The 21,954-nt window shown below is 51.8% G+C and overlaps 3 protein-coding genes across 5 annotated transcripts in view; 1 reads left to right on the top strand and 2 right to left on the bottom strand.

Annotated features, from left to right (window-relative positions):
- Window positions 1-75: 75 nt before the first annotated feature.
- On the bottom strand, window positions 76-21,208 carry SH3D21 (SH3 domain containing 21). The gene is given in 21 exon segments (XM_073232846.1): window positions 76-1,322; window positions 2,038-2,185; window positions 7,729-8,474; window positions 8,546-8,609; window positions 8,705-9,056; window positions 9,141-9,525; window positions 9,527-9,789; window positions 9,919-9,967; window positions 10,061-10,152; window positions 16,638-16,677; window positions 16,871-16,887; window positions 16,890-16,956; window positions 17,074-17,123; window positions 17,126-17,173; window positions 17,326-17,373; window positions 17,477-17,530; window positions 17,701-17,770; window positions 18,000-18,115; window positions 18,365-18,428; window positions 18,518-19,026; window positions 21,085-21,208. Coding segments are annotated over 19 exon segments (2,916 nt in total). The 3' UTR covers window positions 76-1,322; window positions 2,038-2,185; window positions 7,729-7,970.
- EVA1B (eva-1 homolog B) lies at window positions 5,968-7,507 on the top strand. 2 transcript variants are annotated; one of them, XM_037021251.2, is made up of 4 exons: window positions 6,040-6,104; window positions 6,301-6,348; window positions 6,488-6,591; window positions 6,818-7,507. In XM_037021251.2, exons 3-4 carry the CDS (start codon window positions 6,525-6,527, stop codon window positions 7,237-7,239), a joined length of 489 nt encoding a protein of 162 aa, XP_036877146.1. In that variant the 5' UTR covers window positions 6,040-6,104; window positions 6,301-6,348; window positions 6,488-6,524; the 3' UTR covers window positions 7,240-7,507. The 2 variants fall into 2 exon arrangements, with proteins under 2 accessions (XP_036877145.1, XP_036877146.1); XM_037021250.2 differs by lacking the exon at window positions 6,301-6,348 and having other exon boundaries at window positions 5,968-6,104.
- THRAP3 (thyroid hormone receptor associated protein 3) overlaps window positions 19,948-21,954 on the bottom strand; it is a 49,280-nt gene continuing 47,273 nt past the window's right edge. For both annotated transcript variants that reach the window (XM_073233630.1, XM_073233631.1), the window contains exon 11: window positions 19,948-21,513. In XM_073233630.1, coding sequence (XP_073089731.1) covers window positions 21,292-21,513 — 222 coding nt within the window. In that variant the 3' untranslated portion in view covers window positions 19,948-21,291. The remainder of the gene's footprint in view (window positions 21,514-21,954) is intronic.

The raw sequence follows: 21,954 nt of genomic DNA, 5'->3' as shown, positions 1-21,954 counted from the left end.
TAGGCAGTGCAGGATTCCTGCAGCACTTGGCTCCAGCACTAGGTGCACTGGATAGCCCTCTCACCCACTGCTGGCAGGCTGGCCACCATCAGTTTTCTGAACAGGGAAGAGGACCAGAAGTACCCAGCATCCTCCCAGACCTGTCAGTCCTGTTTCTGGCTATGTGGAAACTCCCTGCTTGGCTTGGTTCAGCCCCCGGCCTGTGCATACAAGAGGTGTCCCAGAGTGGCTGCAGCTGACTGAATATTGATCCTCTCTCCCTGCCAAACCCCCATCTGAGGTCAGGGAAACCGAGCCAGGCAGAGACTGCCCGCCTACCCCTATGTCCATCCAGGATAGCAGGGAAGAGAAGAGCCAGGCCAGGCCTTTTCCTGCACCACCCTCCCCTTCCCTCTCCTCCATAGGAAGCCAAAGGGGTTCCTTCCTTCCTTTCTTCTTTCCTTCCTTTGCCTAAATTTAGACTTTGTAAATTGAGCATTGAAGCAATGAAGCTAGAGGTAGGCTGGGCCCTCCCCCAGCACACCACAGCGCACAGGCAGACCCATTTGTGTTCAGGAACCACACACAGGCCCAGGTCACAAAAGGGGCAGAGATCCATGCAGGCAAAGCCTCTTCCCAGCCAAGTGCAGACACAGTGATGGGGGTGGGGGTTGGCACCTCTCCAAGGCCCTGGTTCTCTGTAAATGCTTCAGAATGGCATCCCCCAACACCATCTCTTCCTTCACTCCACAGACCCTTGAAGGACCTTCACCTCAGCAGTGAAGTGGCCACTCCTGAGTCTATACAAATTCTGCCCATTTCATCTGGCCCATACCTTATCTGTCGAGCTGCCCTGGATGCACACACAAGGTCCCCTCACTCCCAGCCCACCACTGTCACACACCAGCCTGCCCAGCTGCCATCCCTGGGGCTTGTCTCCCTCTCAGCCTTCCTCCTGCCCCCACCCCCATCAGCCTCTGTTCTGTGCACAGGTTATCGCCCAGGTACCCACACGTGGCAGGCTTACACTCAGCAATACCCAAGACAGTAAGGGGCATCCAGGCAGGGACTCGGTTTTGCTCACTCTTGTATCCTCAACATCTAGAACGGGCCTGGCATGAGCTCACACGCCAGAGCTGTTGGTTCATTATCTAAATGTCTTGGTTCCTTCCTCTAGTTTTTATTTTGAGCCCTGGGAGTAAAGGGAGGGAAAAATACCAGAAAGGTGGGTGTGATCAACAGCTATCTATGCTCCGGAGAAATCAAACAAGGAGAAGTGTCCATCAGTGTAACCACTGCCTGGTCTCCAGTGTCCTCGAAGCCAGACAGAGCTGTGGAGCCATCTGAAGTGGGAAAGGAAGTAGGAAATGGGCTCTGGGTTGGCTGAGTTGTTCAGGCTTCCAAGCCAAGTTAGCCTTGACTCCTTGTCTCTCTTCCTCTCTCTCTCTCCTACCCCATGTCCAATCCGCTGCTAATTCTGTCAGCGGGCCAGGCAGAATCTGACCGCTTCCCAGCCCTGCACCCACTCTGTCTGATCCCACTTCTCTTGCTTCCTGGTCTCCCTGCTCCCACTCTGCCCCTGCAGCAACCCAGGGGCCACAGAGCAGCCAGAGGGAGCCTTTTCAAAGGCCAGTTTTGTCTCTCCTGCTTACACGCCTCTGATGGCTTCTGTCCCATGCAGGATAACCAGAGGCCTGCCTGTGGTCTAGAAAGCTCTACACCACGCAGAGCTCCACACCTGGCCTCCCTTCTAACTTCTGGGCTCCTCACCCCACCCTCACTGTTCCAGCCCCACAGGCCTCCGGGGGCCTCCTTACCAAATGAGCTAAGCCCTCACCACCTCAAGGTCTTTGCATTGGCCTTTCTTTCTGAAAGGCTCTTCTCCCCAGATATTTGCATGGCTCCCTCAATTCCCTCTGCTCAAAGTGTCCCCTCCTTGGAGAGGCTGGCCCTCACCATGTCCATCTGGTCTTCTCTAACCCCTGACCCTGCTTTACTTGTGCTTATCACAGCCTGATAGTATATCATATGCTGGATAATTGATTTTATCTGTCTCACCTCTTCACATGTCGAGCTCCACGAGGGCAGAATCCTGTGTGTCCAAATGGGGGTGAGGAATTGGGGTGGGGCTGGTTGTCACGAGAGGGGTGCTGCTGGCATTTAGGGCTGGGGCCACACAACCCAAGGAAGCAGATTCTACTTCTACCTGCAAAACATGAGTGAAAAACTTGTTTGTAATCACCAGAGCCAAGAATCTAATCCCATTTTATACATAAACACAAAGGACTTCATACTAATATACACTAAACTAATATACACTGAATTTTCTGGGAATGCAACTCCTGTATAAAGTAGAGGGAACTGGTAGTTGGTTTTGTTCATAACTTTACCAAGAGTTCCTCACCATGTCAGACACTGACACCACAAATGTCTGTTTGCACGTGTAACCATCATCTTCCCAGCAATTGATCACTTCATAAATATTATTATCCTTTATTTCTTTTGTATTATAGGACAATATATATATTTTTCATTACATGGAGAGGTAGATCCGTTGGCCATAATTTCATTTTAGGAGCATAAAAGGAAATAATACAAAGTATATTTAAAAAGGTGGGTCTGATGAGGTGGAAAACAATGACCTCAAGACTAGGTCTAGTGGAAGACTGGTTGGGAGCACAGGCTGAGGAGTTCAGGTCCATGCCCCACCACTTATGCCCATGTGATTGTACATGCATTACTTAACCTCTCTGAGCCTCAGCAGTTCTATCTCTGTAAGGTGGGAATCATGCCATAAACTGCATGGGGTTCCTGGGAAGATTTAAAGGGCTGAGGCATACATGGCATTTAGCAGAGTGCCAGGGGCCAGAGGGGTACTTAATATCTGTAATGATCACTATTCATTTTGCAAACTTTCCCAGTGCCTTCTTTCCAGCAGCTGTCTTGGGTCCTGCGGGGGCATTCAGAAGACTGGGCAGGTTTTATGTCTTGAGGCCTTGAGTCCCCTTCTTCCCTCCATCTAAGACCTTGCCAGTCCCTGCCCCACCAGTGAGGTGAGGCCCCAGTGTCAGGAACAGAGCAGCCAGAGCCAGGCCCCAGCTTGGCCACTGGAGCCGGGGGTTGGGCTTTGCATTGGGCCTGAATATGGCAGCCCCCTGACCTCCCATCAAGACCTTTCTTTCCTGGTTTCATCTTAGTATCTACCTCTGTGCCTCCCAAGGTGACAAATCTCTAGTCTCACAGACTGACAGGAGGGCAGAGAGGCGGCCAATAAGCAGGTAGGTGAGCAGGCAGGTCAGTCACAGGCCAACAGACAGGAAGGAAGTCAGCAGGGGGCTAGGTGGGCTGTAAGCAAGACAGGCAGGTGACAGATACACAGAGAGAGCCCAGCCAGCATGACTAGAAAGCAGGTGGCTGGGACGACCTACAGACAGGCTGGTGGGCAGGGACAGGCAGGCAAAAGAGCAGAAGACAGGTGACCAGGAGGGCAAGAGGACTGTGGGAAGGGCCCACATGGGCCAAAAGCTTCCAGCACCTCTCCTGGGGTGCCAGCCTAGACACAGGTACACCTTTGTCTGCAGGTGGCCATCGCCAGAGCTCTGCACGCACAGTAACAGCTTGGTGCAAACACATCTAAATTCTTACAGAGAGGCACCCCGCAGACCTTCATGGAGACTAAGGTGTGTGCCACACAAACTGAGACATGATGTCCTGCACACACATGGCCGGTCACACTAGCAAAGCCACAGCATCAGGATGCACATGAATGGTAGCATTCGACGTGTGAATGCAGCCTGTGGAAACCGACCCGTCTCAGCCAGTGATCAGCTTCTGGCCTCACCTCCACCTCTCAGCCCAATTTAACATGGCTGACCTCGTCCTTAGCCTGGCCCAGTCTTTAGCCACCTCACTGCTCTCCCCAGGCTGACTCCTCGAGACCCCTCAAGGCTGGAGCTCGGGCTCTGGACGCCTCTCTTCTCTCCCCGCCACCTAGATGATCTCACCCGCTCCCAGGGCGTCAAATCCATCACTGGTGTTGAGGGCTCTCGCACAATTTCCAGCCCAGCCTCCTTGGGGCTCCACCTGCCCAGGGGCCTAACACCCCCAGCCGATGTCTAATGGGCAAATCCAACATGAAACAATCCCCAGGTAAGCTCTCTTCGGGGGTCCAGGCCCAACATCAAGCGGCTGCCCAGGTCCTGCCTGAGTCTCTCCTTCCCACATATCCGCACATGACGCAGGCATCCTGCTGGCGTTCTCTCAGGACACTCCTGCTGATCTTGCCTCACCTCCTCCACTGCCCTGTGGGCCAAGCCTCAGCCACTGCTTGCCTGGATGGCCGCCAGCCTGCCCACTGCACAGCGGCCCAAATTGAGCCGCCACAGGGACCCTCCTCTCACCACACTGACAACGGCATCCAGGATCCTCCTCTGCTGGCCCCAGATGCTCCGACCTCAGGGGCCCAGCCCTCCCTGCTGGCTGCTCCCCAGATCCTGACCTGGCTGCCCCCTCTTTGGGACTCAGATGCCACCCCAGGTTCCCTTCCCGTTATCATTCCATCATCCCTGGAGCCCTCCGCAGCACCCAGATGATCTTTCTTGGGATTGTTTGTCTCTGCTTTGTGTCAGCTCAGTGAGGGCAAAGATTTATGTCCGCTCTGCTTACTGCTGAACCCCATCACTGGGAAGCGCCAGGCAGACACTGCGTGTGCTGACTAGTGGTTGTACAAACTTATACACAGACATACCCACCCCCATCCCCACAAAAATGCTCATGCAGATACAACACGAAAACAAATACAGAGATACGGACAGAAATACCTCCACACATGCACACAACACAGTGTAAACAGTCACAAAGACCCCTGGGGGCCCTTTCCCCATCCCCATGGGAGTCAGCCCTAATCCTTTCTCCATCTAGATCTGCCCTCTCCTTGAACCCAGTCTCAGGACTGAGTTGGGGTCTCCAGCCTGGACGGGGGCGGGGAGATGGGGGTCACTGGCCCACAGGCCTCAGGCTGCGCCTTCAGCTATGTCTACAATTTCCTCTCCCCCTCCTTCCCTTCTCCTCTCCAGAGCTCCTGCCAAGAACTCCCCCTCACCCCAGCCCCAGCACAGGAGGGGGGGCCCAAGCAGGGGCAGGGGCAGGGAGTCTGGGCAGGAGGAAGCCCCAGGGGCACACACTGATAATGCAGTGCATGCACAGCCGGAGCCCAGGTGGAAATGCATGTGCATGGGCAGGTTGTGCAGGCAGCCAAACACATCTCTGTGGCATGCTCTGGCACAGAGCACAGGGCCAGCACAGGGCCTAGGCTGGGTTCTGCAAGGCTGGCCTGGCTCAGAGCAGGAGTCCAACATTCATTAACCCTGTGTGTCTGGAGCTCCACTGGCTGGACACACCCCAGCCCATGCCCACTGGGCCCTGGGAGAAGGGGGTGAAAGCCCCCTCTCTGGATCAGCGGTTGAGGGTCTGAGGGAAGGCTGACATCAGGGCTGGGTAGGGCAGTCTTCCCTTGGAAAGGGGGCCTCCTGGGAGGAAGAACGAGGTATAGGGGAGGGTTAAGAGCCCAGGCTCTAGGGTCAGCCAGCAGTGGGTTCAAATCGTGACCCTTTGGTAAAGTTATTCAATCTCTCTGTGACAGTTAATTATCTGCCAAGTGGGGATAATGGTACCCACGTTACAGGGTTGTTAGGATTAAATGAAAGAACACTATAAAGGGTTTAGTCCGCTGCCTGGCACCTGGGCAGCAGTTCATCCTCATTACTATTATTGTAATTAGTAGCCTGGGGGCGGGTCCCTGCAACCGGCCTCCCCAGCGGTTTCCTGTGGGGGTGCAGAGGCCCCGCAGACCTTGCTTCCCTCCTCCCTGCCGCCCGCGCTCTCCCCTTCCTCTCCCGGCCCTTTTCCTCCCCGCCTCCCCGCGCCCCGCCCCGCCCCTCCTCTTTCCGTGGAGAAACTTTCCGCCGGCTGGTCCGTCGGCCCGTATCGGGCCCGCGCTGCCGCGGCCTGGGAGCCGAGCCGGGCGGGCGGGGCGGCCGGGACGGGCGGGGTGGGAGCGGCCGGGCCCCGGGTGTATACGGCCGCCAGACGCGCGTGGCCGGGCAGCGGGGAAGTGGGCGCTGACGGTGAGTGAGCCCGGGCCACCAGGTCCCCGCGGGGCAGGCGGGGTGGGAGAGGACGGCGGCCGCGGCTCCCCGTCCCCGGAGCCTGCCTAGGGAGTTGGGGGAGGCACCCGCGTCTCTCCTCCATCCAGCTCCCGGGACGGCGAAACCGGGCCTCTCCTGGTGAACCCACAAGGTGACGGGGCCTTCTGACTCCCAGGTTGGAGGGGGTCGGCGCCCAGGGAAAGGATCCCAAGACAGGGCCCAGGTCTGTAACGAACTTAGGGAGCCGTCTCTCCAGGGTGGACCCTGGGGCTGTTCTTCCAGGGAGAGGGGCTGCCCCAAGGAGGAAGCGGGGTCAGGGTCAGCTCTAGGGGCCCTAGGATCTGACCTTGCTGACCTCGCAGGTTGACAGGGAAGCTGCCCCACCCCCGCCAGAGCAGCATGGATGCCCCCCGAAGGGACATGGAGTTGCTCAGCAACAGCCTGGCTGCCTTCGCACACATCCGCGGTGAGGGCGGCCCCGGGGACATGGACCTCCCCTGCCCCTCTGAGGTCCCATTCCACCCCTTCCCTCCCCTCCTCCCCGGGGCCCCATTGCCCGTGGGCAGCTACCTAATGTCCTTAAAGTAATGGGTAACGCTCTTAGCCCCCAAACTCAAACCTGGGATCTTTTCGGGATGTAACGACTCCCACACACCAGGGCTTCCCATGACTTTTGCCCTCTGACCCCCCAGCTAACCCCGAGAGCTTTGGCCTCTACTTCGTGCTGGGCGTCTGCTTTGGCCTGCTGCTAACCCTGTGCCTACTAGTCATCAGCATCTCCTGCGCGCCCCGCCAGCGGCCCCGGGGCCCTGCCCCGCGCCGGGACCCCCGCAGCAGCACCCTGGAGCCCGACGACGACGACGAGGACACGGTGACGCGGCTGGGCCCCGACGACACGCTGCCGGGTCCCGAGCAGTCCGCAGAGCCCGACGGGCCCCTGAGCGTCAACGTCTTCACGTCGGCAGAGGAGCTGGAGCGAGCACAGCGCCTAGAGGAGCGGGAACGGATCCTGCGGGAGATTTGGCGCACAGGGCAGCCCGACCTGCTGGGCACCGGCACTTTGGGGCCCAGCCCCACGGCCACAGGCACCCTGGGCCGCATGCACTATTACTGACCCGCCACCGCTCCCGCTGCAAGGCGCTCTAGGTACTGGACATGCACGTGTGCTCACGGCTGCCCCAGGACCTTGGGACTGCCCCTGCCCACGGTGCTATGGAGGCCCCTCCCCCACGACTCCCTCGGTGCTATTGAGCCTGGATTCCCCCCTCTGGGAAGCATCCTTCCTCTGTCCTGCCAGAGGCCCTGGGGGAAGGGCAGGACACAGGGGCCCCACCCTCTCTCTGGGTTAACGTTAAGAGGTAAAGTGACCAATGACATCTTCATTCTCAGTGACTCGGTCTGCCTCTGTTACCCCTGCCCGTGACGTCCGCAGGCTGCTGCCTTGCGGGGCGCCTCAGGACAAGATCCGACTCGATTCCTTTACCAGGCTGTCCACCATCCACCCACCCGAAGCCTCAGCACACATGCTCCCATTCACTTGAGAGAGCAAAAACACTGTCCGCCACCTCAGTCTTCACACACACACATCACATTCCTTACTTACAAATGCATTCTTTACAGGAAACGCCTGGGCGCACTTGCCCCGGTCCTTACAAACGCCTTGGGTCCACGCATCATTGCATTCACCCACATCCCCCACCTCACCCCAGGCCTCAGGGCTCTGACCACAACGCTAAGGCGCTACTAGCCCCCAGCGTGATTACGTGTGCCTGAGCTGGGTTGGGTAGACAGTGTCTGAGCCAAGGTGCGTTCCTGTGAGTACTTCGGAGCGGACAGTGGGGCCAACTAGGAGGGGTCGGGGATCCAGAGCAGGCCCTCGCGGCCCCCCTGCGCACAGCTGGATTCCGGAATCCGCGCCCGCGGGCAGAGCCCGACCCTGCTTGGGCCCCTCCTGCCGGCCATTTCTCCAGCGCCGGGCTGGCGTCCGAAGGAGACACCCCCACTCCCCACCCCCAGCCATCCGGTGGATAAAAATAGCCGCGCGCAAGCCTTGGGAACCGTAATGGGAGCCACATGTTGGCCAGATGTGCCCGGGAGAGGCTGCAGGAATGCAGTGGGCCCGGAGCGCCAGCCGGCCCCGCCCCCTGCCCCCGCACGGACCAGGCAGGCGCGGTACGCGCGTACACTGCAGTTTATTTTCTTGAGTTTCCCAGAGTCGTGTGTAAGCACGCGGGTGACCGGAGCCAGACTTTCCTCCGTGTCCCTCCCGGGCTCACGCTCAGGGAGTCTGCGTCTGCGCGTGCACCGAGCCCCGGCCCAGGCCTCCTGGGTCCTCCGCGTCCTGTAAACCTAATCGGGAGAGGGCGTCAGGGGGCGGCCAGCCGCCAGCCCCTCCCATCTGGGACTCGCACCCCACCCACCTCCAGCAGCAGGCGCTTCTCCCTCTCTCTTCTCAGCTCCCCCCAGATGTCGACCAGCTTCCCTCTGCAGATACAAGAGCGGAAGGGAAGGGTAGGCCGGGCAGGCTTGGAGCCACCATCCCCCTCCCGCACAACCCACTCGTGCCCGTCCCTACCTACTCCAGCTGCACCCCCATCAGCTCCAGCGGCCTCCTTAAAGACTGCACCTCTTCCTGTAGCCTTACGATGTCGTCCCTGTCACTTTTGCTCTCCGTGGGATTTTGTGGGACCAGGGATTGGAGGATGGTAGTCTCTTGGGGTTCTGGCATGGGCTTGATAACATGTGGATTCTTCTGAGCAGGTGCTACTTCTTCGGGGGTCACCTCCCCTTTGGGAACCTCCTCTTGTTCTGGGGGTGCATACTTCACAGGCCCCTTCTCAGGGAGGGTTGTAGACTCTTCCTGGGGATGCACTTTCTCCAAAGCAGGCATGCACCCTGGCTTGGACTTAAGACTGTAGTGGGAGCTTCCCCCTCACCAAAGGGGTGTTGCTCCTCTGGCATGTGGACTCCTCTTGGGATTGAGCCTCATTGGCCACACGAGACAGGACAGTCAGTAGGGTTTCCTCCAGATAGAAGTGATGGAACTGAGTGCTGTGAAGGCCTCTTCAGAGAACACCTGCTCCGGAGCCAAAATCTTTTCTAGTGGCGGGGACTTGTCCACAGGAGGAGCCAACTTTGGACCAGGGCCTTCACCTTCAGGTAGGACTTCTGGGCCAGGGGCCTCACCCACAGACAAGCGCATGTCCAGACTCAGGGAGGTCTCTGGGGCTGGGGCCTTGAATTCCAGGGTCTCCTCTGGGGTAGGAACCTTATCTGCACTCAGGGTTCCCTCTGGAGTGGGGGCCTTATCTGAAGAGAGAGTCTTTTCTGGGCTGGGCACCTTATCTGGAGACAGGGGCTTCTCTGGGCTCGGGGTCTTGTCCAGAGTCAGGGTTTTAGTTGCAGGAGGGGCTTTCGCTAGGCTTCTCTGCTCTTTCTCCTGTGGTGATGGGTGTGAGGTCTAAGCTGACAGCAGGTGCCTTGATGTTTGAGTCTGGCTCCCCTTGGTCCAGGATCCTTCCCCCTTGCACACCATACAGACTCTGCCCAGGATTCCCATGTGCCCGTGTCTCAGGGCCTCTCACCTGACCAGCTGTGAGGCACTGCCCAGAAGCCTGAGTTTTGGATCGCCTTCTGCCAGGGCAGCCTGGGATCCCACTGGGGCCTATGACAGAGCATCAGGGGCTCAGGCCTCCTCTGACCTGGAGTCTGTCCTCATCTCTGTGCCTCAGCACAACCACCCCATCCCTGTCCCCCAGTCCTCACCCCACTGAAGGGAGGCAATGAGACTTACCAGTCTGGGAGAGATGCTTCCAGCTGTCTCCACTGGGTGTCCAAGATGGTAGAACAGGAGCCCATCAGAGGCAGGGGGTGGGGGGCAGGGAGCAGCGCTTCCTCTGTACCCTCCCCCAGCCCCACCCCCACCCTGTTCCTCACCTGGTTTTGCCAGGCCCAGTGGTGGCTGTCACCAGTTCCTTGACTCCGGGGAGGGCTGTTTTGGGCATCGTTTTTGGTTGCTTAAATGGAGCTGGAAGGGGAGAAGGGAGTGTGGTATTCGTTCACTCACTTATCCATCCATCTAAGAGTTGCTGGCCAGGGCACAGGAGATGAATATTTGACTCTGCTTCCTGGTGGCTCCAGGTAAGCTTAGGCCACATTGGCATAGGGAACTGTAGAACACCCCCAAGGGACACTTAGCAGACAGTTAAATCAGGGAAGGCTTTGTAGGGGAGATGGCTCCATATCCTGCCAGCTTTTTATCCATACTTCTCTAAGACCTGACCCTTGCTTAAGGCCCACAGCTGCTTCCCTGGTTCAAACCTCATCTCTTGCCTAGACCATGGCAATAACCTTCCCCCTTCCAATCCACCCTCCCTTGAACTTCTCTATGTCATTTACTCCCCAGGAGAGCTCACCAGTCTCATGGGCGAATTATCATCAATAAGCCAACAAATTCCAAATTCCCATCTCTAGCACCCTTCCTCTACTCTGAACTGCCGATTCATATCCAACCACTCTCTCAATATTTCCACTTGGAGAGCTAGCTGGCATCACACGCTTAACATACCCAAAACAAATCTCTTGCTTTCCAGCCCCCTCCCCCCATCACTCTGCCTCTCACCCGATGTTCTCCATCTCATCCTTTTGCCCAGTGGCTCAGATGACAAAATGAGGAGTCATCCTGGACCGTTATTCCGTCTTGCTGCACACCCGAACCATCAGTAAATCCTGTCTGCCCGACCTTCAAAGCACCCTGAATCCAACCCCTTGTCACCACTAAGACTCCAGATCAGGGCACCACCATCTTCACCTGGACTATTGCAACAGCCTCCAACCCAGGCTGTGCCTACACTCACCACGCCTACAGTGCTTTCTTCCCACAGCAGCCACAGTGAGCTCGTGGTCAAGAGAAGCAGAATATGTAGTGTGTTAGGAAGTTATTAGGTGTCACTGAGGAAGAACAGGGAGGGGAGTGTACAGTCTTAAGTGGGGTGGTCAGGGAAGGCCACACGGAGAATGTGACATCAGAGCGAACAGTCACACACAGTGACATTCATATCCATGGACACATGAACAGCCACTCTGGCTTATGTACACATGCTGGCATTTAGTCCCATGCCCAGTATCTCACCCAGATACATACCCTAATGCCTTGACAATGTGTCATGGTGGGCCGGAGCGCAGGTCCCGGAGCCCGACACCAGGCTTTGGATTCCCATACCATTACTTGTCAGCCATGTGAGAACTTGGGTAGGGAACTTAACCCCTCTATGCCCCAGGGTCCTCATCCATAAGATACAAGTATCAACAGTATATAACTTACAGAGCTGTTGTGAGGGTTAAGTCACTGAATTCATGTGAGGTGCTTAGAAGAGTGTTTAGCATATAGGCAGTCACAGCTGGGTAATGTTAACTGTGACTTCTGCTGCTTGGAGTGTGGCCAATTAGGTGCACAGTAGGGCCCTCCCACTAGACAGCAATTACATCCTGCCTGGGGTACAATTCTGAGGCACTGTTGGACTTCAAAGAAGTAGGGAAGGTCCATAATAATGGGGGAACTGGGGCCTGCAGACACCTGCCAGAGGAGCAGGTGTCCCGGATTCTGCTCCCTGGGCTCCCTGCGGGCCCCAAGCATGGCAGCTGTCCAGCAGCGCGAACCTTGTACCACTTCCTCCCCAAGAGCTAAGGCCATCTCTGGTGGTTGGTACGCTCTGGCTACTGGCAGAAGTAGAAGTCAGTCCTCTAGGGAAGAGGTCCCTTACTAAGATGTGTCAGACACCCACAGGCTGAGATTAAGTCATGAGCTCACACTCAAAGACCGGAGGACACACACACGAGAAGGCAGGCCCAAGAGCAGGAGTCAGCAGACACAACATGCAGCAGACACTGGAACTGGCAGGTAGAGAACACGGCACAGCTATGTGCAAAATATTTGAAGAAATAAAGATATGCATGCAACAAAGGGAACATGAGGACTAAACAAGCAATAAATAAAATAAATAACGAAAAACTACTAGAGATTAAAAAAGAGCATTCTTGAAGTAAAGTGCAATATAGGTTAAACAGCAGATTAAATATAGCCAAAAAGCTAGAGAGAGAATTAGTACACTGGAAAAGGAATAAAAAATTTGTAAGCTATGTGAGAAGGAATGGGTAACAGAAGTGGCGCCTGACTATGGCTCAGTGAGGTAGCAGACACACCCTCACCTCATCAGGCAGTTATAAAATTAGACAAAACCACCACTTCAGTGTGCTGGAAATCGACCAAAAGCACGAAATAATCTGATGAGTGTTTATGCTTGAAGGTGTTCTGCCTAGGGCTGCCCCCATGCCTGGCCCCTGCCCTGCCCCTGCCCACTTGACCCCTGTAGGCCTTCTGTAGGATGGGCCACATTGTGAGAACCAGCAGCTTCACCACCATGGCGGAAGGGAGCTCACTCCGTTTGAGGTATAACGCTGGATTTGGCACTGGTCTCACAGATACAACACCAAAGGCACCAGCAACCAAAGAAAAGACACATGGGACTTCATCAAAATTTAACACTTTTGTGTATCAAAGGATACCACCAAGCAAGTGAAAAGGCAATGTACAGATTGGGAGAAAATATTTGCAAATTATTTAAAAAAGGACTTCTATCAAAAATACAGAAAGAACTACAACTCAACAGTAAAAAGTAACCCAATTTGGTTGATTAATGATTGTGCATTGAGTCTATACAGAATTTTATTGTTGTTAACAACCATTTGATCAATAAATATGAGAGATGCCCTCTCAAAAAAAAAAAAAAAGTAACCCAATTTAAAAAAGGAGCAAGCATCCAGACAGACATTTCTCTAAAAGAAGATCTACAAGTGCCAATGAGCATATGAAAAGATGCACAACACATAAGCCATCAGAGAAACGCAAAGCTAAACCACAGTGAGATGCCACTTCATACCTAATCAGGTGATTATAAGAAAGGCGGTAACAACTGCTGGTCTGGTGTGGATGTGGAGATATTAGAGTCCTCATACTGCTAGTGGGAATATAAAACGATGCGCCCACTTTGAAAAATGGTTCTTCCTAAAGTGAAACAGTTACAGTAGCTCCCAGCAATTCTATTCCTAGGTATATATCGAAGAGAAATGAAAACACAACCACACAAAATCTTGTACACAAATACTCATAGCTAAAAAGTAAAAACAACCAAATGTCCATCACCTAATGGATGAAATGCTCCACATGTTTATACAATATTATTGTGCAAGAAAAAGGATTGACGTACAATGCATACTACAAAACAGATGAACCCTGAAAACAAAAGGTACAATAGAAAAGCTTTATAAAAAATATTTGAGTATATTAACAACTCTGGTGAGACTGAACAAAAGAGAGGAAGAAACAAACATTACTAGAATTGAAAAAAGATGATACCTGCAGATACAGAATATAAGAGACAATTATGAATAACTTTATACAAATAATGAGAAAACATTCATCAAGTGGATAATTTAAAAAATACAACTTATTAAAACTGATTCAAAAAATTTAGCCAGATTTTTGACCAGCCATTGCACCCAGAGATCAGGAGACAGAATGCTATCTGTGCAAGTCTCCTAAGCTTGCACAGCTTAATTTCTTCCCCTTGGAGTTTCAAGCTGAAGCCAACTGAGAGAGTAAAGGGGTCTTCCAGATGTAATCAAGTTAAAATGAGGTCAAACTGGATTACAGTGAGCCCAAATCCGATGACTGGTGTCCTCATTAGAAGGTGGAAATTTGGACACTGACACACAGGGCAGAAGACCAGGTGAAGACACAGGCAGAGAATGAAGTTGTGTCTAAAGCCAAGGATGGCCAGCAACTATAAGAAGCTAAGAGGTAAGGAAAGATTCTTCTCTGAGAACCTTCACATGACCATGCCAACAACTTGGTTTCAGATTTCTGGCCTCCAGAACTGCAAGAAATTAAAATTCTATTGTTTCAAGCCAAAAAAAAAACAGAAGGAAAAGAAAAAGAATTTTAGCCAGACTTACTAATAACTATTAAAGAACTTTAAAATAGTTTAAAATCTTCCCATAATAGGAAAAAATAGGGCAAGATGAATTTCAGGCACAGTTCATGAACTTTTGAGGAAAGAAGATTCCCATTTTATATAATAAGATCTACCAGAAAATTTAAAAACAAAATCTATACTCTTTAACTCATTCATTAGGCCAGCATAATATTCATAATTGGATAAGGACAGTTAAAATAAATGCAAAAAACTTATGAAAAACTGGGAAAGTATTCCAGTAAATATATGAAAAGATAATAAACCATGACCAATTTGAATTTATCCCAGGAATGTAAGGATGGCTTAATATTAGAAAATTCTACAAATGTCACTCATCACATTGACAGATTAAAGGATAACATCCATAGAATCATTCAGAAGATTCACATGAACAATTTGAGAAAATTTGACACTCACTCTTGGATAACAATTCTAAGTGAACTAGAAATAGAAAGGACCTTTCTTAGCTTGACAAAAATATATCTAACAAAAGATCTACGCAGACATCATTATTAAAGGGGAAAAGTTAGAAGCATTCCATTTAAAATTAAGACCATGGTAATGATGTTCATCATCTCTACTTCATTTCAATGTATTGAGATCATAACCACTACAGTAAAACAAGAAAATGCAATTAAAAGGCACAGGAGTGGAAAAGAGAATAGCTAAACTGTCATTTCTTCCAGATGACATGACTGTGTTCATATAAAACTAAGAATTCCAAATAAACAATTAGAAATAGAGTTTAGCACCATAGCCAACTATAAAATCAATATATAAATTTCAATGCATTTCTTTATTCCTGCAATATACAGAAGGATAGCTAATTTTTTAAAAAGTCACAGTAAAAATTTTGAGGCATCTAGAAATAAATTCTGTGTAAATAAACCTGTGTAAAACTCACATGCAGAAAATAATAAATGATACTGAAACAACTACTTGTTCAAATAGAAAAAGGTATAATTGGGTTATTTATTAAAAATCAATACTACATAGATAAAAGCACTTAAAAATGAACAACACTTTGGAAGTTTTAAGGAAAATATAATTGACTGTCTTTTTGATCTTGGGGCAGGAAGGATTTCTTAAACAAGGAAAAGCCGGCTAACCCCTAAAGACTGGTATGTCTGTATTATAATTAAGAACTCCCCTTCATCAAAGAACATCATTTAAAAAAAGACAACACATCACAAACTGGGAGGAAATATTTATAACACGTATAACCCATAAAGAATTGGGTCAGAATATAAAAGGAACTCCAACAAATGATTATATATATATATATGTATAATATAAAAGGAATATATATTTAAGATTATAAAAGGAATATAAAAGGAAACTCCCAACAAACTAGGGAAATGCCAATTAAGTCCACAATGAGATGCTATTTTGCACCCACTAGATTCACAAAAATAATGAAAGCTGACCAACACCAAGAGCTGAAGAGAATTCAGAGCAATAGGATCTCTTATACACCGAGGGCAGAGTGTTAAAGTGTACAATCACTCTGGAAAGCAGTTTAACTGTATCTCATAAAAGTTTTACATTCATTCTCTATAGTCAGGGCCACTCCCAGGATTATATCCTAGGGGAACATCCCTGTATACTGGGAGACAGGCACAGGAATGTCCATGGCAGCACTGTAGTAGTCAAAACTAGAAACAACAAAAATGTCCAACATCAGGAGGAGACCAGATACATAGATTGGTAAATTCCCTGAGGAATAGTAGATAGCAGAGAAAAATTAAGTACTTCCATATACATACAACATGGATGAATCTTAGAAACATGTTATTGGAAATATCAAGTCACAGAAAACTGTAAACACATGATATAATTTCCAGGAAGCCCCCAAACAAGCAAAACTTAAGTGCACATTGTTAAGGCATATACACATGTGAGTACAATAAAAAATTCGAGGGAATTATAAACACACAATTCAGGAGAGTGGTTCCGTGTGGTATGGGTGACATAGCAGAAAGGACAAACTACTGGCAGTGTTCTGCTGGTTCTTAGGTTTGGATCATAAGAGCATGGGTATTTGAGAGTGTTCAATATTAAGTTTTAAAACACATATGTACATTTTTTGCATGTGTGAAATATTACATTAAAAGATAAATTAAGACACATATCCCACAGACATATATACAGAGCTTTTCACTTATACACTTTTAAGACATGCGAACACAGTCATACAGACATATCAATCCATACATTTCCTCACAAAATGAAACAAATTTAAACACACTGATAGTCACATTCTCAAGATACAGAGAAACACGAACCTATTAACATACACAAATTAACATGCTCCCAAACAATGACCCACATATATTCCCACTGGGCCCTTAACCCAGGAGAAGGCAGTTCCTAAGAGGGTCTACTGGAATGTTGGGGAGCTGTGGGTATTTAGGGGGAACTGGACTGGTGGGTCTCCCAGAGAGCACTCCCCCCAATCCCAGGCTTCCCTGGCACCCACCTGATTCCTGATATCCCACTTGCCTTGGGGCTTTCTTGATCTGTGCAGAAGAGAAGTATCAGAATTTGAAGAAGAGCCCCCACATGTCTAGGGCCATCCTCATTTAAGGGTGACCCTCCAGCATGTTCAGTGAGCACCAGGACCCCCAACTTGTTCAGAGTAGCCTGTCCTGCCCATAACCCACCTCTACTCCACCCCCACCACCGCCCCACAGTGCCTGGCTTTGTACTCACTGGAGGTGGCAGGAACAAAAGTTATCTGGGAAAATTCCTCTTCTTCCTTGCGACTCTCCTTCCCACCAGCCCATATCCTCTGTGATCTGGGAAAGAAATACCTAGTGGTGAGGTGAGCCAGATCCCCAGGCTCCTTCCTTCCAGGGTGTCCCCTTCTCAACACACCCTTCCCTGCTCCCTCCTCTGCCCTGTGCCTTTCATACCTTCCTCAGTACTTCCATCTCATCCCCCCTCCACAGTGCCAGGTCGTCTGGGCCTGGGGCTGGTAGTCAAACAGGACCCTGTAGGTCTTGGGATGAGAGACTGAGGGGAGATCAGTCCCTTGAAGCTGACTCCCCTCCCCAAATCAGTCAGCAGCTCTCTCCTCCATCAGTCTAGCTGGGTCGGTCCCCTCTCCTCAAGTACGAGTGTCTTGGGGGAGGGGGCTCCGAGAGACCCTCTGGCTGGATGCTCACCTGTCCACAGGTAGTCTGGAGGGCTGTTACAGGTCAGGCTGCTCAGCTAGTGGGAGCCAAGGGAGGGAGGAACATGCTGAGCCACTTTTCTTCCCGGTTGGAACCCAGGAAGGAAAGGTCACCATCTCTGTGCTTGCTCCACCCAGCTTACCGGGAGGCCGCTGGGGAGCAGGGCTGACTGAAGGCATGTCTAGGTTACCAAGGCCTGGTGGAGTACACTGAGGTTAGGGTGGGTACTAAATTCAGAGTTTAGACGGCGGGAGGAGTCAGAGGGTCAGGAGGTGTGGATCTCAGGCTCAGGCCACTGGGAGAGTCATTGGAGGCTGCAGATTCAGGTCACAGGGGTTCAGGGGGTCCACACGGTCCAGGTCTCACTTGGGGGCCCACTGTCCAGCAACTCCACAAAGTTGGATGGAAAGGCTCCCAGCCACCAGCCGTCCTCAATCTGGGGAGGAGGGATGATGCAGGGGCATCTGGTTCTGCCCCAAGGGCCTCTCTTAACATCTGACACCCTTGGCTCTGCCCGATGAACCCCCTCCTCCCTTGCTCCCTCCCTTTCTCATTTCTGCACCCCTCGCCATTCCCGTCGCCCATACCCTCCGTTCACCCATCTCCCCTCACCCAGAGCGTGCTCCATCCATCATCTCCCCGCAAACCATTCCATAATCCCTCACCTTTATCACTTCTACAATCTCCCCAACTTGCAGACTCAGCTCGTCTGCCTGCTCCGGGATGTAGCTGAAGTTCACTTTGCACCATCTTTGGGGGCCCCAAGATTTGGCGGGTCGACCTAGGGCGGGACGAGAGTGAGGCCGCCGAAGCCGGAATCCGCGAATTCGCTTAGCTGGGGAGAGGCTGGCGGAGAGCGCGCCCGCAGCTCCTCCAGACCCCGCCCCAGGGCGGGGCATTGTACTCGAGAACCAATCACAGACCGCAGGGCGGCCTCGAAGCTCCTCCCACAGCCGCGCCCGCCAAAGCGAGCTGGGGGCGACTCCAGTTGCGGGGCTTCGCCAGCCGGCCACCGGGTCCCGGCGTTCACCTCGGCGGCGCGCACAGTGCGGTCTCTACGTCTACCCAGCTCTGAGAAGAGTCTCCGGGATCTCCTGGAAATGAGGGCACCCGAGGGGGCTCTCAGCTCCCGGAGACGAGAGATGAGACACATACCCCGACCCGACCTCCGACCAGGCCTCACCTGCACCAACCGCTCGGGGAAGAGGCTGCAACGGCCCCTCAGCTCTCCTCGCAGCCTGTCGCGTGGGGGCCCCTCGCACACCTGCCGGACCACGTCCCCGGGTGCCAGACTCGGCTCATCCTCCTATGCGCGGTATCCGGCCAGGACCAGCACCGCTGCGGGTGGAGAATCGGGCGGGCTCGGCTCAGAAGGGCCCAGTCGGGGCAGATTGCCCGCGGCCCGAGTCCCGGGCTCCACGTAGATCACGGGAGCGTGGAATGGTGGTGTAGGCTTTTGCTGCCATTTCCACACGGTTGCAAAGGAGGCACCCCAACCTTCTGCACATACCCATGGCTCCCGGGACGCCCTCCAGAGCCAGGCAGGTAGGATAGTGCCGTCTCTCTGACAGCCGAGCACTGGCCCAGGCAGGGTGGGACAGCTTAGACTGTGAATCAAAGGAAGCAGAGATACTAGCCGATAGGTCGGGCTCCAGGTGCTGGGAGAGGGTGTGTGCGCGTTAGGTGGCCCGGCTCAGCAGGTTTAGCCCCCAATCCAGGAATGATGACTAGGGTCTCTGGCCTGTGTGGAGTCACGGCCTCCCCACATGCTCTTCCCTGCCTAGTCACCTAAACTCCATCCAGTCTAGCCGCCTCTCCTTCCAGCCTTGGCCCTGAGAGCCCCCCCTTCCTGCCATTTGCAGACCCTTCCACGTATCTTCCTTTTTCTGCACAAAAGCTTTTACCTGAAGGGTAAAGGGTGGGGAGAGGCACATGCCACACACCCCCAACCACCCCCTACACCAGCAGGCAATAACTGCCTTAGGGCGGTGCCTGGGTGGAGGCTGTGGCTACTGTTCACAGAGCTACTGCTGGTATACTCTGCTTTCTTTGGGAGGCCGTCCCTCCCTGCCACCCCTCCACTCCCAACCCACCGTGTAAGAGGAAGAGTGTGAAGGCCCCAGCTTCCGGCCACTGGGGCCTAATTTGGTCTCAGAAAACACCTCTGGATCCTCCTTGGGAGGAGACAGGAAGAAAGTACTTAAGGAGCTTTCAAGGCTCCTTCCCCCTCACAGCTAAGCAAAGGCCTAAGGTTAGAGCCCACTTTGTGCCACTCTCATGTGGTCGAGCTTTTAATCTTCCTGCTCAGTGGTGAACAGAGAAAAGCTAAGCCTGTTATCCACACCCCTTGACCCCCTGCCCTACCACCTTAGAAGCCAAAGTCCTTACCCCATCACACACCACAGTGAAAAAATCTGGATCTCCGGGCACATCCAAGGTACAAGCAAGCAAAACCAGTGAGGAGTCACTAGCCAGCATAGGGGTGCCTGAGGCTCCTCCCAGACCAACCGAGTGGGGCTGGTGAAGACGGGCTGAGCCAGCCAGGGCCCAGTATCCACAGACATTTTGTCTTACACACTTAGACACACACACGGTGACAATGACCAGAGCTCATTTACATCTGCCTTCTTCATTTATTTTTTTTATTTGCAGGAGGAGTTGAAACAAATTTTAAGGGCATTTTCATTTTTTTCCCCCTAAACATGAATCATTCAAGTAAAACCAACTTAACTATAGAAATGTAGCAAAGTAAGGGGAAAGTAGCACAACCCAAGAGGTTGAGGGGTGGGGGGCGGAGAGGTGGGTACAGTCCGAATATAACATATGCATAAATGCCGTATGATACACCTGCTCAGGACCGCCTCCCCAGAAGGCAAGCATAGGACCCATTTTAAGAGGATGTTTTCCCCCCAAACATCTGAGAATACTTCAACTTAAAGCTTAAGGTAAAAAAAAAAAAGAAAAAAAACAAAACAAAACAAACCCCCACAAACCACCCAGCCATAACCACCTTCCTTAATCGATCATAGGAGTTTCTTTTCATTTTATAAAAAGATTAATAAAAAATATTGAAAAAATTATTTTTTCATCTTATATTTGTAAAGATAATAGAATTCAGAAGTTTCTTAGAAAACAGACCAGAAACTGCTGTCCAGTTTCCACCCCTGTTGCTGAGAGATCAGCAGGACTAGAAAGTTTGGGATACTGGAGCTGCTGGTGGAGAATGGGAAGCCCAGCCCAGAAATCAGAAAATATTTGGGGGGGTAGGAGGGGGGACGCATGCACACATGGGGTGTGGTTAGAGGCAACGCCATGTGTACATGGCTGTGCAGAAAAGGGGAACACAAGGTGGTAAGAAAGGCCTTGAACTCCTCCTCGACATACAAAAACCAATTTTTACAAAGATCCAAGCAGTTTGGTCCCAAACTGAGGTGAACACTTCAATGTTTATTCACATGCTTTTTCTCTTTAAGAATCAAAGTTGCCCAAATTAAATCTTTCTAATGTTACTACATATGCCTTAAAAAAAGGGTGAGAGGGGGCTTTTAAAATCAGAATAAAGGAGAAGAGACTGAAAATTATCAAATTAGTCCTCTTAGCTCCAAATGAAATTACAAACAAAACTTGGTTTCTAATAGGGAACAAACCAAAATCCAAGTATCGCTCTCCCCTCCCTACCCCAACCCCACCCCACACACCAACAACAAATGAGAAACAGCTAAAGCCCATCGAGTGTGTTCTGTTCCAGACCTGGGCCTGCCCCAGGCTCTGAGGCCAGCCACCTGTCCAGTGGGATGCAGCGCCAGGGATGCTTTCGGCTGTAGTAGGATTCTGCCTGGCTGGTGGGCAGTAGGGGTGGGATTTTCAGCATCATCTTGAGGTTCCTCTGCTTAGCTTCTCACCAGCCATCTTCCCAGCGCTTCTCTCCCCCAGGCAGAGGCTCCATCAGAGTGGCCCCTACTCGGTTGTGGGCTGTAAACTGTCCTTCTCCTCTCTGTTCTCTGTCCCACTCTCGTCGTCTTCTATCTCCCCTTCCTCCCCACTGAACTTGTCGTGGGCCCACTTGGGGCTGGTGCTGGATTTCCGGAACATGAACCGGCCCCGACCCCGGGGAAAGGCTCCTCGGCCCCGGCCCCGGCTCACCCACTTCTCACTGCCTTCACCTTCCCGGTCATCGTGCTGAGAGAAAAGAAAACTGCCATTAATGCCAGAGTAAGAGGAGCCAGAACCTTCTTACCTTCTTCTGTGACCACCCAAATGTGACTTTCTTAAATGAACCTATGCTCCAACCCACCTTTTTTCTCCTTTTCTGTCCTCCTCCCTGTCCCTACCCTAAAAATGCTACTGATTTAGATCCAATAAACTATTCAGTTGGATGCCTTAGGATTCTAAGGCAGTAGAGTTTGGGCTTTTATAATAATGATGATGACAAAACTTTCACCAAGCACTGAAAAACCCTGACATGCATTATCTCATTTAATCCTCACATCTACTCTACTATTATCCCCTTCCACTATGTATATAGGGAAACAGGCTTAGGAACTTAAAGTAACTCCATTTTATGTAGTACACCATCTCTCAGAGGATGGGTTTGAGAAAGGCAATCACACCAGAATGTGA

The sequence above is a fragment of the Manis javanica genome, chromosome 4 (genome assembly GCF_040802235.1).
Source record: "Manis javanica isolate MJ-LG chromosome 4, MJ_LKY, whole genome shotgun sequence".
NCBI classification, from domain to species: Eukaryota; Metazoa; Chordata; class Mammalia; order Pholidota; family Manidae; genus Manis; species Manis javanica.
The sequence above is the reverse complement of the archived record's forward strand: the minus strand, read 5'-3'. Positions and strand labels throughout refer to the sequence as shown.

What these genes read in the sequence shown, in the direction of transcription:
- EVA1B (XM_037021250.2), top strand. Translation starts at nt 6,525, where the DNA reads ATGGATGCCCCCCGAAGGGACATGGAGTTGCTCAGCAACAGCCTGGCT. An exon ending in TGCCTTCGCACACATCCGCG is followed by an intron (nt 6,592 to 6,817) that starts GTGAGGGCGGCC and finishes CTGACCCCCCAG; the next exon opens with CTAACCCCGAGAGCTTTGGC.